The sequence below is a fragment of the Pristiophorus japonicus genome, chromosome 22, assembly GCF_044704955.1.
Source record: "Pristiophorus japonicus isolate sPriJap1 chromosome 22, sPriJap1.hap1, whole genome shotgun sequence".
Classification (NCBI taxonomy): domain Eukaryota; kingdom Metazoa; phylum Chordata; class Chondrichthyes; family Pristiophoridae; genus Pristiophorus; species Pristiophorus japonicus.
Genome location: NC_091998.1, coordinates 34,025,054 through 34,039,547, shown reverse-complemented (window position 1 = coordinate 34,039,547; position 14,494 = coordinate 34,025,054). Strand labels below are relative to the sequence as shown.

Genomic DNA, 14,494 nt, shown 5'->3' with positions numbered 1-14,494 from the left:
TACGGTCACACTTACTTTGAGCTTGCAGTATCTAGTCTGACTCTTTATCCAAGGCTTAACAACTCCTGTGCTCACTGACCTACATTGGCTCCCAGTCCGGTAACACCTCCATTTTAAAATTGTCACACTTGTTTTCAAATTCCTCCATGGCCTCGCCCTTCCCTATCTCTGTATTGTCCTCTGCTACAATCCTCCAGGATATCTGCTCCTCCAGTTCTGGCCTCTTACGCAGCCTCGATTTCCATCGCTCCACCATTTATGGTCGTGCCTTCTGCTGCCAAGGCCCCAAGCCCTGGAATTCCCTCCACCTTTCCAGCTCTTCTCCTTTAAGGCGCTCCTCGATACCTACCTCTTTGATGAAGCTTTTGCTCACCTTACCAAATATCTCCTTTCGTGGCTCGGTGTCAAACTTTGTTTGATAACGCTCCTGTGAAGCACCTTGGGACGATTTACTACATTAAAGGCGCTATATAAATGCAAGTTGTTGTTTCTCCGGGGTTTTCCACCAATCTTCGGCTGAGGTTAAGTTGAAAGATCAACAGAAGTCAAGGTGAACATTCTTAGGACCATCGGTGGCTGTGCTTTCTGTTGCCTGGGCCCCAATCTCTGGAACTCCCTGCCTAAACCTCTCCGCCTCTCTTTCCTCCTTCAAGACGCTCCTTAAAACATATCACTGTGACCAAGCTTTTGGTCACCTGCGCTAATTTCTACTTATGCGGCTCTGTGTCAAAGTTTTTATCTTGTAACACTCCTGGATCTTATTGAATGGCGGAGCAGGCTCGAGGGTATGGCCTACTCCTGCTCCTATTTCTTATGTTCTTATTACCTGGGGGGCAGCTGTCCCTGGGGCTTGGCCTTTGTCCTCCGGTGATCATCACACCGTGCCCAGGGGAGAGATCCAGTCGATATTTACCGGTGATGGAGGACCACGAGCTGAAGCAGGCTTGGAAGAAGTCGAGTGTTGGCAACTACAAAGATAGTCGCGACCACCAGATCTAAACTTCTTAAATAAACTTTTCTTTGTGACTGGGTTCTCTGTCAACTACAACAACAACTTGTATTTATATAGCGCCTTTAACATAGTGAATACAAGTTGTTGTTGGAGTAGGCCATACGGCCCCTCGAGCCTGCTCCGCCATTCAATAAGATCATGGCTGATCTGATCTTGGACTCAACTCCACTTCCCTGCCCGCTCCCCATAACCCTTTACTCCCTTATCACTCAAAAATCTGTCTATCTTCGCCTTAAATACATTCAATGACCCAGCCTCCACAGCTCTCTGGGGCAGAGAATTCCACAGATTTACAACCCTCAGAGAAGAAATTCTTCGTCAGTAGTAATGGTGGTAACTGCTGCAATGAGGTGTCTGGATTCAAGGGCTCACTCATTGATTGGAACTAAGTGGAGGATATTTCGAGCATCGCACAGAACAGTGGGTGTGTGTCTGATCCAACACAAAACTCCACATCAACACCTCCCACCAACTTTTAAGTTGTAAGCCAATTCGGGTTGCCAACCCTCCAGGATTGCCCTGGAGTATCCAGGAATTGAAGATGTTGGGCAACACTCGGGAGAGATGTCAGAGAGGCTTTAAAAATAATTGGCATTTTTTATTTTAAACACCTTCATTTATTAGTTATAATAATAGTGGAGAGGGGGTGGGTAAAGGTTGCTTGACCAGGCGGGGCCATTGGAGGCAGGGGGTCATGTGATAAAACCTCCAGTAATACGTTCAACCAGAGTTGGCAACACTAAAGCTAATTGTACAGATATCAGAGTCTGGGTCAGAACGTTATTTGGGTTTAACATTAAAGGCAGCAGCAAACCCTTTCAATTGTCTCAGTTACTCCTCCCAGGGAAAGGTTTACCCATTAGCCCCCATGGTTGGATTTATCCATCTCCTCCCCCCCCCCCCCCCACCACGGACGGATTTACCCATTCCCCCCTCCCCCGGGGACGGATTTACCCATTCCCCCCTCCCCCGGGGACGGATTTACCCATTCCCCCCTCCCCCGGGGACGGATTTACCCATTTCCCCCCTCCCCCGGGGACGGATTTACCCATTCCCCCCTCCCCCGGGGACGGATTTACCCATTCCCCCCTCCCCCGGGGACGGATTTACCCATTCCCCCCTCCCCCGGGGACGGATTTACCCATTCCCCCCTCCCCCGGGGACGGATTTACCCATTCCCCCCTCCCCCGGGGACGGATTTACCCATTCTCCGCCCCCCCCCCCCCCCCCCAGGGATGGACTTACCTGTCTTCCCTGCCCCCCAGGGGAAGAGTTACCTGTGGAGTTTGGGACAGGGACTGGTTGGCCTTTTGAGGCCTCAAACTGCAGCAGCCTTGAATCCCTTACCTGAGGTTTTTACTGCCACAGATTTCGCTCCTGCCTTCGAGTCCCCATGCTCTGCCCCAGCTGGTTCCACAACCAGCAGCGGATGAGTCAGTAATCTGTTTGGGAGAGGTTGAAGTTCCCGAGTGGGTTGCTAGGAGGGCCCCAGTGTGACGGATTGTGGGCAACCTGCTTCCTGGCAGATGCAGCATTTCAGTCCCCGGGCACACGTCAAACGCTGCTCTGTTGCCATAGTGAACCACTACCCTTACAGGCCGGGCTGGGGGTGGCCAGTTCTGTTATCGTGATGTTCATCCTGCTTTTGATGGACTGTCGCATTCAGTCTTCGATAGATTTTCACCCACTTTGAGTTCTTTCGTCACTGGGCGGGTCCCTTAGAAACACTTGTTTACTCACACATGGAGAGTGATCATAGAGTTCGATGCTGAGGCACGGCCAGCTCCTGCACCCAGGTACTCGGCAAGCTTCCCCAGCATAGAATCACACAGCACAGCAGGCCATTCAGCCCATCGTGCCTGTGCCAGCTCTTTGAAAGTTATCCAATTAGACGCACTCTTTCCGCACCACCGCCCTGCAAATATCTCCTTTTCAAGTATTTATCCAATTCCCTTTTGAAAATCACCATTGAATCTCCTTCCACAGCCCTTTTGGCAGCGCATTCCAGATCAACAACAGCTAGTTTTATTTATCTAGCACCTTTAATGTAGTTGTTATGTATGCAGACTATAGGCATACTCTCTATGTAGTCACTGTGTAGATGCATAAGATGGAGACTTGTTACCTGATGTACTACCAATAAGGTTTACGCTGTGTACATAATAATTGGCACCACTAGAGGGTGCAACTGGTGGAGACCGGGGTTGCTGCACCTGTGGCAGGGGCTGTCCACCAGAGGGCACTGCGGTGGGAGACCTGAGGGTCACCTGCATAGGTGTGCAGAGCCCAGTATAAAAGGCTGCCCACCACACTTATGCCTCACTCTGGAGTTATGAATAAAGGACCAAGGTCACTACAGTTTGAGTACAACACATTGCCTCATGGAGTCCTTCATAAGTCCTTTACAGACATAATGGGTAGGGGGGGGGGACAAGTGGGAGGATGAGGGTTTGTGTGTGGGGGACTGGGGTATGTGGGGGTTTGATTGCGGTTGGAGGAGGGGTCCCCGCATGTTCTTGGTGCCCCGAAATCTTAAGAATTCCCAATCAAGCTCTGCCTGGGAGGCGTCGCTGCTTTCAAGACAGAGGGAAAATACAGTATTGGTGGTTTCTGTCTCTAGGGAGAGCTTTTCTCAGCCACTTCGAACAAGATCTGCTTCCCATTTCCACTCTGAATGCAGTGGGATGGAGAGTTAATTCACACAACCCTCGGGCACTCACTTACGAGGTTTTCCACTATCCAACGCCAGATGGAGCCGAGATGATCAGAGTTCATTCGCACTTCCTGCTGACAGCAACACAGGGCGACAGGAGTCCAAGATTACAAACTCTCAAAAAAGGACAAGCTGCAAGAGTCCCGAGACTCCTCGAGAGGACAACGAAACTCGGGGGCTGGCGCTGCAGCTAAAGGTGAGATCCTGAAATGCTGCAGGTGGCAGTGCTGGGAGCTCACTCAATCACTGCCTGCCCTGGGCTCAGTGCCAGGATTTGAAGGTTAACAGCAGCAGACTGGCCAAGTCCCTCCCTGCAGTGCAGTCATGGGGGCGTGAGTGCAAGAGAAGCAATCGGAGTCTACATTTCATTGTTAACTACTTGGAAGCTGTTTGCTTTGCAATGATATAAGGGAATGGAGACGGGGAGATATGTTGATTCGCCCCAGTGATGGGGCTCTCTCAGTGCATGACAGCTCACTCAACAAACGAAAAATGCCAGTAACAGTGACCCACCTCGCCAGACTGGGACTGTGATAACTATAACTGCTCAACCATCGGTGACCGTGCCTTCTGTTGCCTCGGCCCCAAACTCTGGAACTCCCTCCCTAAACCTCTCTTTCCTCCTTTAAGACGCTCCTTAAGATTGGCTAAAGTAAATGTTGGTCCCCTAGAGGATGAGAATGGGGAATTAATAATGGTGAACAGGGAAATGGCAGAGACGTTGAACAAATATTTTGTATCGGTCTTCACGTAGAAGACACAAAAAACATCCCAATAGTGGATAATCAAGGGGCTATAGGGAGGGAGGAACTTAATACAATCACTATCACTAATGAAGTAGTACTAGGTAAAATAATGGGACTAAAGGCAGACAAGTCCCCTGGACCTGATGTCTGATATCCTAGGGTCTGATGAGAAGTGGCTGCAGGGATAGTGGATGCATTGGTTGTAATGTACCAAAATCCCCTGGATTCTGGGGCGGTCCCAGCAGATTGGAAAACCGCAAATGTAACTCCCCAATTAAAAAAGGAGGCAGACAAAAAGCAGGAAACTATAGACCAGTTAGCCTAACATCTGTGGTTGGGAAAATGCTGAAATCCATTAAGGAAGCAGTAGTGGGACATTTGGAAGAACATGATTCAATCAAGCAGAGTCAGCATGATTTTATGAAAGGGAAATCCTGTTTGACAAATTTGCTGGAGTTCTTTGAGGATGTAACGAACAGGGTGGATAAGGGGAAACCAGTGGATGTGGTGTATTTGGATTTCCAGAAGGCATTCGATAAGGTGCCACATAAAAGGTTACTGCACAAGATAAAGGCACACGGGGTTAGAGGTAATATATTAGTTAGCCTATCAATCCTCTATCCATGCTAACAGAAAACAGAGGTGGGATAAATGGGTCATTTTCCGGTTGGCGAACAGTAACTAGTGGGGTGCCACAGGGATTGATGCTGGGTCCTCAACTATTTACAATCCATACTAATGACTTGGATGAAGGAACCGAGTGTAATGTAGCCAAGTTTGCTGATGATACAAAGATGGATTGGAAAGCAAATTGTGAGGACACAAAAAAAATCTGCAAAACGATATAGACAGGCTAAGTGAGTGGGCAAAGATTTGGCAGATGGACTGTAATGTGGGAAAATGTGAGGTTATCCACTTTGGCAGAAATAATTTTAAAAAAAATTATAATTTAAATGGAGAAAAATTGCAGAGACCTGGGGGCCCTTGTGCATGAAACACAGAAAGTTAGTATGCAGGTACAGCAAGTAATCAAGAAGGCCAATGGAATGTTTGCCTTTATTGCAAGGGGGATGGAGTATAAAAGCAGAGAAGTCCTGCTCCAACTGTACAGGGTATTGGTGAGGCCACACCTGGAGCACTGCGTACAGTTTTGGTCTCCGTATTTAAGGAAGGATAAACTTGCATTGGAGGCTGTTCAGAGAAGGTTCACTAGGTTGATTCCGGAGATGAAGGGGTTGACCTATGAAGATAGGATGAGTAGTTGGGCCTATACACATTGGAGTTCAGAAGAATGAGAGGTGAAACTTATGATAATGAGGGGGCTTGACAAGGTGGATGCAGAGAGGATGTTTCCACTCATAGGGGAAACTAAAACTAGGGGGCATTGTCACAGAATAAGGAGCCGCCCATTTAAAACTGTATGAGGAGGAATTTTTTCTCTGAGGGTTGTAAATCTGTGGAATTCGCTGCCCCAGAGAGCTGTGGAGGCTGGGTCATTGAATATATTTAAGGCAGAAATAGAGATATTTTTGAGCGATAAGGGAGTAAAGGGATATAGGGATATGGGGAGCGGGCAGGGAAGTGGAGCTGAGTCCATGATCAGATCAGCCATGATCTTATTGAATGGCGGAGCAGGCTCGAGAGGCCAGGTGGACGACTCCTGCTCCTATTTCTTATGTTCTTAAAATCTACCTCTTTGACCAAGCTTTTGGTCATCTGCCGTAATTTCTTCTTATGTGGCTCAGTGTCAATTTATTTGTTTTGTCTTAAAACACTCGTGTGAAGCACCTCGAGACGTTTTACTACTTTAAATGTGCTGTATAAATACAAGTTGTTGTGATGGATAGCATTTCACTCCACTTTATGTTTCTCTTTTATCACAATGCTTGAGTCCATTTCCTGCCTTCCTCAATCACCAGCCAGCCCTGCAGTCCCTCAGCCGAGTTTGAGCCTGTACAGTGTGCGCTGGCGGGCCATTTGACTGCATGGGGCATTGCAGCACAATCCGTTCCCACTCTCACCAGACACGCGGCACCCACAACCAGAAAATCTGGCCAATTATTTTCCTCCCGGGGGAGCGGAGCCCATTTGAAAACCCCCCACCGCCCCCCCGACCACGATAGGATTCCGCTCGCTCTGCACAGACTGGGCACCAAACCTTACCTGTCTCAGATAACCAATAAACTGAGTGGTACAAAGCATAACTGGTAAACTGGGGGGCTGGATTCAGCTCTTCCACGAGTACAGTCAGCACCGAAAGTGAATTGGATTGAGAAACGACTTCCCCTCTGTGGCCGAAGCCTCTCACTGACTGTGCTCATATACGAGAGCGCCACGTGAACAGCCCCGGGGGCTGCACGCTGCCCACTGAACCCTGCTTATAGGGAGGGAGGGGAAAGAGAAAACAAAACCTTGCAGATTGGCAAATGAACTTCAATGCAGGTAAGTGAGCTGGTGCATTTTGTAGGAAGAATAAAAAGGGACAATATAAAAACATAAGAATTAGGAACAGGAGTAGGCCATCTAGCCTCTCGAGCCTGCTCCGCCATTCAACAAGATCATGGCTGGTCTGGCCGTGGACTCAGCTACACTTACCCGCCCGCTCCCCATAACCCTTAATTCCCTTATTGGTTAAAAATCTATCTATCTGTGATTTGAATACATTCAATGAGCTAGCCTCAACTGCTTCCTTGAGCAGAGAATTCCACAGATTCACAACCCTCTGGGAGAAGAAATTCCTTCTCAACTCGGTTTTAAATTGGCTCCCCCGTATTTTGAGGCTGTGCCCCATGAGTCTAATGGGGTAGAGGAGCACAATTCACTAAAAGCAAACCAAGCACTGGGGTTCATTAACAGAGGGATAGAATTGAAAAGCAGAGAAGTTATGTCAAACTTGTACAGAACCATAGTTAGACCACACTTGGAGCACCGTGAACCGTTTTGGTCCCTATTATAAAAAGGAGAGGGGCGCACTGGAGCGGGTGTAAAAACGATTTACGAGAATGATACCATCAGGGAAGACGGAACATGCAGAAGAGAGAAGGCTGAGGGGTGAGCGGAGAGAGGTCTTTAAAATGATGAAAGGGTTTCATGGTGTAAACGTACAGAAAATATTCCCACTTGTGGGGATAACTCGAGTAAACACAAGATGGTCACCTAAATCCAATGGGGAATTCAGGAAAAACGGCTTTACCCAGAGTGGTGAGAATGTCGAACCATACGGAGTAGTTGAGGCGAATAGCTTAGAAGCATTTAAGAGGAAGCTATATAAGTTATGTGGCAGAAAGGAATAGAAGGATACGGTGACAGGGGTGAGATGAAGAGGGGTGGGAGGAGGTTCGTGTGGAGCATAAACACCGGCATTGACCCATTGGGCCGAATGGCCTGTTCCTGTGCTGGACACTCGATGGAACGCTGTGGATCATCACATAGTTTCACTTGTGCACACAGATAAAGACACGATAGCAGAAGAGAACAAAACTAAATCTCCAGGTCACTGACGTTTTCTTTTTATTTCACTCATGTAACTATTGGCAAAACACAGAAGGAGAGTTGAACCATCAGGACAGAAGCCACAAATGTTGAGTGCTTCCCACTGCCAGAGCCTTTACAATCATCCCATTAAACCAAGATTGAATTTTCTCTAAATCACTTATAGATGTTGTTGCTGAGATAACAATTAGAAAGTAGCAAAAATGGTATTCCAACACAAATTTGAACAATGATAAATTGGGATCGCAGGTTATGCCCATTTAATGTGGCTCTCAGTTCAGGGCAGGTCAGAGCTGCAGCATCGCACACTCCACGGGGTAAAGCCACCTCCCCTCACCCTTGCTGCAGGCATTCGGCCCTAGTTCCTCAGCCTAGACAGCGTATGTTGGCACGTTATTCAACCATGGAGTACGTCACAGTCAAGCAAAATCCCACCGTTGCCCGATATCCGCGTACCTTCCAGCAGGGGTCACCGGAGAGCAAACCCTGAGCTCAGAGGGCAATTGCTGAGCCACGATTGCCCAGCAGCAGCCAGGCAAGCTCTGGACGGCTGAGAGTTTGACACCAAGCCATCACCAGCTATGAAGCTCTGGTTCCCCCCTCACCCCCCCCGCCACCCCGAGCAGTGTCTGCTTATTCAGTTTCTGTTGCAAACAATGCTTTGGGGGCGGGGGGAGGGGGAAAAGAGAGACACAAGGGAGCAGTTAGCAGTGGCACTGTGAGCTGGGAAAGATTACCAGCATGAACTGTGGTAGGGCAAGACTGCCCTTTAACTGAGGGAAGATAAATCCTGGCTTAGATGGGGAGGAGGGGGGGGGGGGGGGGGAGGTGTGAAGTTTTCACCACCTGAACCAGAGCTGGGGACAGAGCCCCAAGCAGGGGGGTGGGGGAGGCGAGAGACGTAGAGCCCCGGCAGGGTGTGGGAGAACGGCGGGGGGGGGGGGGGAAGAGAGGCGAGAGACATAGAACCCTGGGGGCGGGGTGTGGGAGAATGGCGGGTGGGTGGGGGGGAAGGCGAGAAACGTAGAGCCCTGGGGGCGGGGTGTGGGAGAATGGCGGGTGGGTGGGGGGGAGGCGAGAAACGTAGAGCCCTGGGGGCGGGGTGTGGGAGAACGGCGGGTGTGGGGGGGGGGGGGGGGGGGGGGGGAAGAGACGAGAGATGCGGAGCCCCGGCAGGGACAACACATTCCAGTTTTCACTATCAGCCGGATAAGGCTGCCCAGGACAGCGGGCTGAGCCGGGAGCTGCTGCTCGAGATGTCCAGGGGGAAGTGGGACGGAGATTTGTGACAACTGCTGATTATCACTCAGGCTGGGTGGTGGGGGCAGTGGAAATGTGGGGGGGGGGTGGCGGGGGGGCAGATTACTTCATGGACAGGACAAACCCACTCCAAATCAATGGCAGAAATTAAAACTAAGCAGAAGGCGGTTCACAAACATCACAGGCGAGTTTTAGCAAACTATAAATGTCCATCCGACTTAGAGAAAAATATCAATTTATGGCAAATTTGGTCAGGCCCAGTGGGGACCCCAGACACTGAGCTCACTTGACACGGACCCTCACTGTCAAAGGGCCACGTTTACAATCATATTCAAAGTGCAGGGACAAGGATTACATTGGTTTTCTATTCTACAAAATATAAAAATCTTAAGTTTGCATTTGGAATCCAAGGCACAAAGCACGAGTTTCACAAACTGGGACTACATTGCCCCAGAGGAATATATGGCTTTAATGTATCATTCATCTTATAGTCCAAATGCTAGCTTGGCAGCAGGAGGTGTGTGGAGTGGGAAGCAGTGGCTGGGTACATGGGGAGCAAGGCGATGTTTACCGGGAGACGTGCAAACACGTGCAGCCTGTGAAAGTCTCAGCAACCTGCCAACAGCGCTCACTGAAGTACGTCATCCCGTTGGGATTGGGATGGGGGGGCATGCTATTAGTATTGACACTGTGATGGGCCTCCCCATGTTTGGAAGGCAAACACATTTCATGTGTTAACTCTTGCGGTGAGTACAGCCGCAATCTTTTCAATATTCAAATTACGGGGCCGCATAGGATTATCAATGCAGAATAACAAAGTAGCGGCTGGGGACAACGCGCAGCAAACTCCTGGGGGGGTGGGGGGGAAGTCAGGATCAATGTTCCCTTTAAGCTGTGCGGCCGCTCTGGAACACCCTCATAGCCGTCTCACTGGCTATTGGAGAAAGCACACATGCACGGTATTTTAAATGGGCAGCGCAGCAAACGAAAATGTAAAGGGAACATTGGGCCAGGATCTCACCATTCCCAATTTTTAAACAGAGAATTCCGAGACAATATTTCTTCACATTAGACCCTTCAAAAACCATCTCACTTTCAACATAATCACCGATCAGATTGAGAAAACGCAGAGATTCTCTTGTGAAAGACAGCACGCATTGAGGTAGCATTGACAAAGTTACTCGATGGGGTCCAGACATCAACAGAACAAGATTAAAAAAGGGAGGGATAGGAATTCTGCAGATTCGGGAATGTTAAGGGCAGGTAATCCAGTTTCTGAGGGGTCATGGACGGTTTGTAGGACAATCAGAATGTGGGCCTCCAGAGAAGAAATCTGAAGCAGAATCGACAAAAACTTAATTCATTACAAAAAAAAAAAAGAGTAATTTTAGTGCAGTGGCACCAATCATTAATCAGCATTTGCCATTTGATCAGCAATATAGGGCCAACAGAGAGAGGGACCCCGACTTCAAGACAAGTTGCAGACTTATTTCAAAGGCTCGGATTTGTTTATCAAGAATAACGATTGCGGGTAGATTGTTCCCTTCAGTGCCAGGCCAAAACCCGATAGATCAGCACAGTGAGGGCTCTTAGCCACCCACATCCTACACCTGTGTCTGACAATGAAAATCTCACCAGCAAATGAATCAGCACTTTGTGTGCACATGAATGTTAACTACAATATAAATGTATAAAGTGTATGATGGTTAGAGAAGGAATATTGTCTCTTTCTCTCTCTCTTAATGAATTCACGATTGATGAAGTCTTTAAGAGACACTAATTAAGTCACCCAGAAGCTGCTGTTATAGATTTAGTTCCCAATAATCGACAGCAGCATGCGCTTGTAGTCCCCACTGGTGTCGCTCTCCACCATCGTACGCAAGCTCTTCTGGTACTTCTCCCAAAACGCCTGCTTGATCTGAACAAGGTCAATCTGTGGGCAGGTGAGGACAATAAATAAATAACACCGCAGGGAAAACACAAGGCACCTTTCTTGTGCTCTTATAACAATGTAAAAGAATTAAGTAACTCGGTGCTGACTGATTGTCCGTTGGCAGGGGGCGCAAAGCTGCATTCTTCTGGAGAGACACAAAGGGAGCAGACACAAGGACAGAATCTTCAGCACCGCAGTATGGAGCGTAACCCAGAAAGGATTATGGGCAGTAGGTCATACTTGGCCATTAGCTGAGGTCATGTGCACCTATAGGGGGACGGGGACAGGTGCCCCCGGGGTGGGGGATGGGGACCGGGCACCCCCAGGGGGTGGGGGGAGAGAAGGGGGACCGGGCACCCCCAGGGGGTGGGGGGAGAGAATGGAGACCGGGCACCCCAGTGGAGGGATGGAGGGAGGGAAGGAAGGAAGGAAGGAAGGAAGAGGATGGGGATCAGGCGCCCCCGGGGGGGGGGGGGGGGGGGGGGGGAAGAGGGACCGGGCACCCCCAGGGGAGGGATGGAGGGAGAGAGGGAGGAAGAGGATGGGGATCAGGCGCCCCCTGGGGGTGGGGGGGGACCGGGCACCCCCAGGGGGTGGGGGGAGAGAATGGGGACCGGGCACCCCCAGAGGAGGGAGGGAGGAAGAGGATGGGGATCAGGCGCCCCCAGAGGGGGGGCAGGTATAAGACGCAGAATGTCAGCACTGCTGCAGAATAGGACTGGACAACTAGTGAAATAAAATGCAACTTTAAGGAATCAAAATGTCACATTTGTGTAAAATGGAGTTCCCACCTGATCCAATATACGTGGGGAACGTCAGCAAGGGCTGGTCACTAACTGACACTTGCGTCCCCCTCAATTGGGACGGGGGAAGTTCAGTTTATACAGCCGAGGGTTCCTTCATATTATGTAAAGAGTGAGCCCAACAATGTAACTCTGAACACAGCACAGGGTGGGGACTGAGCCCAACAAGATCCGATTCCTGGTCTGTGCTGTTAGTTCAGCTCTGCGAATGTCCCAGCCAGAGTCACTGGACAGTGAGCAGGAGCAGGAGCCCCAGCCGATAACTCGTCCACTCTCTGGTCAAGGGGTGCGGACACCTGCTGCAGTGCCCCTATCACTGTCCCAGCCGAGCTCATAGAATCTCACAGCACAGGAGGAGGCCACTTGGCCCATCGTGCTTGTTTGAAGGTGCTACCCAAACACTCCCACTGCTCTGCTCTTGCACCACAGCCCTGCAGATTTTTCACCTTCAAGTATTTATCCAATTGCCTTTTGAAAGAGATTATTGTGTCTGCTCCCACCGCCCTTTCAGGCAGTGCATTCCAGATCACAACAATGTGATCAACAAACTCAGCACAGATCGGGGGTCGAACTGGAGAGGTTCCTGATCTGTACGAGGAAGTACCACCTCATAGAAGAATCATAGAAATTTACAGCACTGAAGGCGGCCACTTCGGCCCATCGTGTCTGCATCAGCCGACAAATATCTATCCAGCCTAATCCCAATTTCCAGCTCTCAGTCCGTAGCCCTGTAGGTTACGGCACTTCAGGTGCACATCCAAGCACTTTGTAAAATATGGTGAGGGTTTCTGCCTGAGTGAGTTCCAGACCCCCAACCACTCTCTGGGTGAGGAAATTTCCTCTCAAAACCTCCTCCCAATTACTTTAAATCTATGCCCCCTGGTTATTGACCTCTCTGCGAAAGGAAATAGGTCTTTCCTGTCCATTACATCTAGCACCCTCAATTTTATATAACTCAGTAAGGTCTCCTCTCAGCCTCCTCTGTTCCAAAGAAAACAAACACAGTCTATCCAATCGTTCCTCATAGCTAAAATTGTCCCGTCCAGACAAATTCTCATCTGCACCCTTTCCAGTGCAATCACATCTTTCCTGTAATGTGCTGAACAGAACTACACACAGTACTCCAGCTGCGGCCTAACCAGTGTTTTATACTGTTCAAGCATAATCCGCCTGCTCTTGTATTCTATTCCTCAGCTAATAAAGGCAAGTATTAACCACCTTATCTACCTGGTCTGCTACCTTCAGGGATCTGTGGACATACACTCCAAGGTCCCTTTGTTCCTCTGCACTTCAGTGTCCAATAATTCACCTGGTGAGGAACGACCACTGACCCAGGAAGCCGCTGTGGCTCCATAAGCATGTTTACAGATTGCAGAATATAAAACATGACACCAACAAAACTATTATTTAAACAAACGTATCAGGCCGTTCCAACTCTAAAGAACCTCTCCGAGCCGGAGGTGTATCTGTACCTCGCTGCGGGTGACTGTGACACGGATGAGTGTGGAATCACTGGTCCCAAGTCCTTTCATGCACTTGAAGAGTTTTTCAGCAAAGAATGCTGGGCGGTTCATCACACACTGCACTGTAAGAGAAAGGCGAGAGTCTCGATAAACCTTCATAAACAGCAACGGCACACGATACAAGCAAGTTGTGAGGACACACAGAATCTGCAAAGGGATATAGACAGGCTAAGTGAATGGGCAAACATTTGGCAGATGGAGTATAATGTGGGAAAGTGAGAGGTTATCCACTCTGGCAGGAAAAAAAAGCAAATTATTATTTAAATTGAGAAAAATTACAAAATGTTGCCAGAGAGAGAGACCTGGGGGTCCTTGTACATGAAACACAAAAAGTTAGTATGCAGATACAGCAAGTGATCAAGAAGGCAAATGGAATGTTGGTCTTTATTGCAAGGGGGATAGAGTATAAAAGCAGGGAAGTCCTGCTACAACTGTACAGGGTATTCATGAGGCCACACCTGGAGCACTGCGTACAGTTTTGGTCTCCATATTTAAGGGAGGATTCACTTGCCTTGGAGGCAGTTCAGAGAAGGTTCACTAGGTTGATTCTGGAGTTGGGCAGGGGGGTTTGACTTATGAAGAAAGGTTGAGTAGGTTGGGCCTATACTCATTGGAGTTCAGAAGAATGAGAGGGGATCTTATTGAAACATACAAGATATTGAGCGGGCTTGACAAAGTAAATGCAGAGAGGATATTTCCACTCGTGGGGAAATCTAGAATTAGGGGACACAGTTTAAGAATAAGAGGTTGCCCATTTGGAACGGAGATGAGGAGGAATTTTTTCTCTGAGGGTTGTAAATCTGTGGAATTCTCGACCCCAGAGAGCTGTGGAGGCTGGGTCATTGAATATATTTAAGGTGGAGATAGACAGATTTCTGAAAGATAAAGGAGTGAAGGGTTATGGGAAGTGGAGCTGAGCCCAAGATCAGATCAGCCATGATCTGAAAGAATAGCGGAGCAGGCTCGAGGGGCCGAATGGCCTACTCCTGCTCCTATTTTGTATGTTCCTATG

The 14,494-nt window shown here is 49.0% G+C and overlaps 1 protein-coding gene across 2 annotated transcripts in view; it reads right to left on the bottom strand.

Moving 5' to 3' along the window:
- Positions 1–7,958: 7,958 nt before the first annotated feature.
- Positions 7,959–14,494, bottom strand: part of LOC139234941 (annexin A7-like) — a 64,083-nt gene continuing 57,547 nt past the window's right edge. For both annotated transcript variants that reach the window (XM_070865911.1, XM_070865912.1), the window contains exons 12-13: positions 13,432–13,544; positions 7,959–11,156 (exon numbers count right to left, since the gene is read on the bottom strand). In XM_070865911.1, coding sequence (XP_070722012.1) covers positions 11,034–11,156; positions 13,432–13,544 — 236 coding nt within the window. In that variant the 3' untranslated portion in view covers positions 7,959–11,033. The remainder of the gene's footprint in view (positions 11,157–13,431; positions 13,545–14,494) is intronic.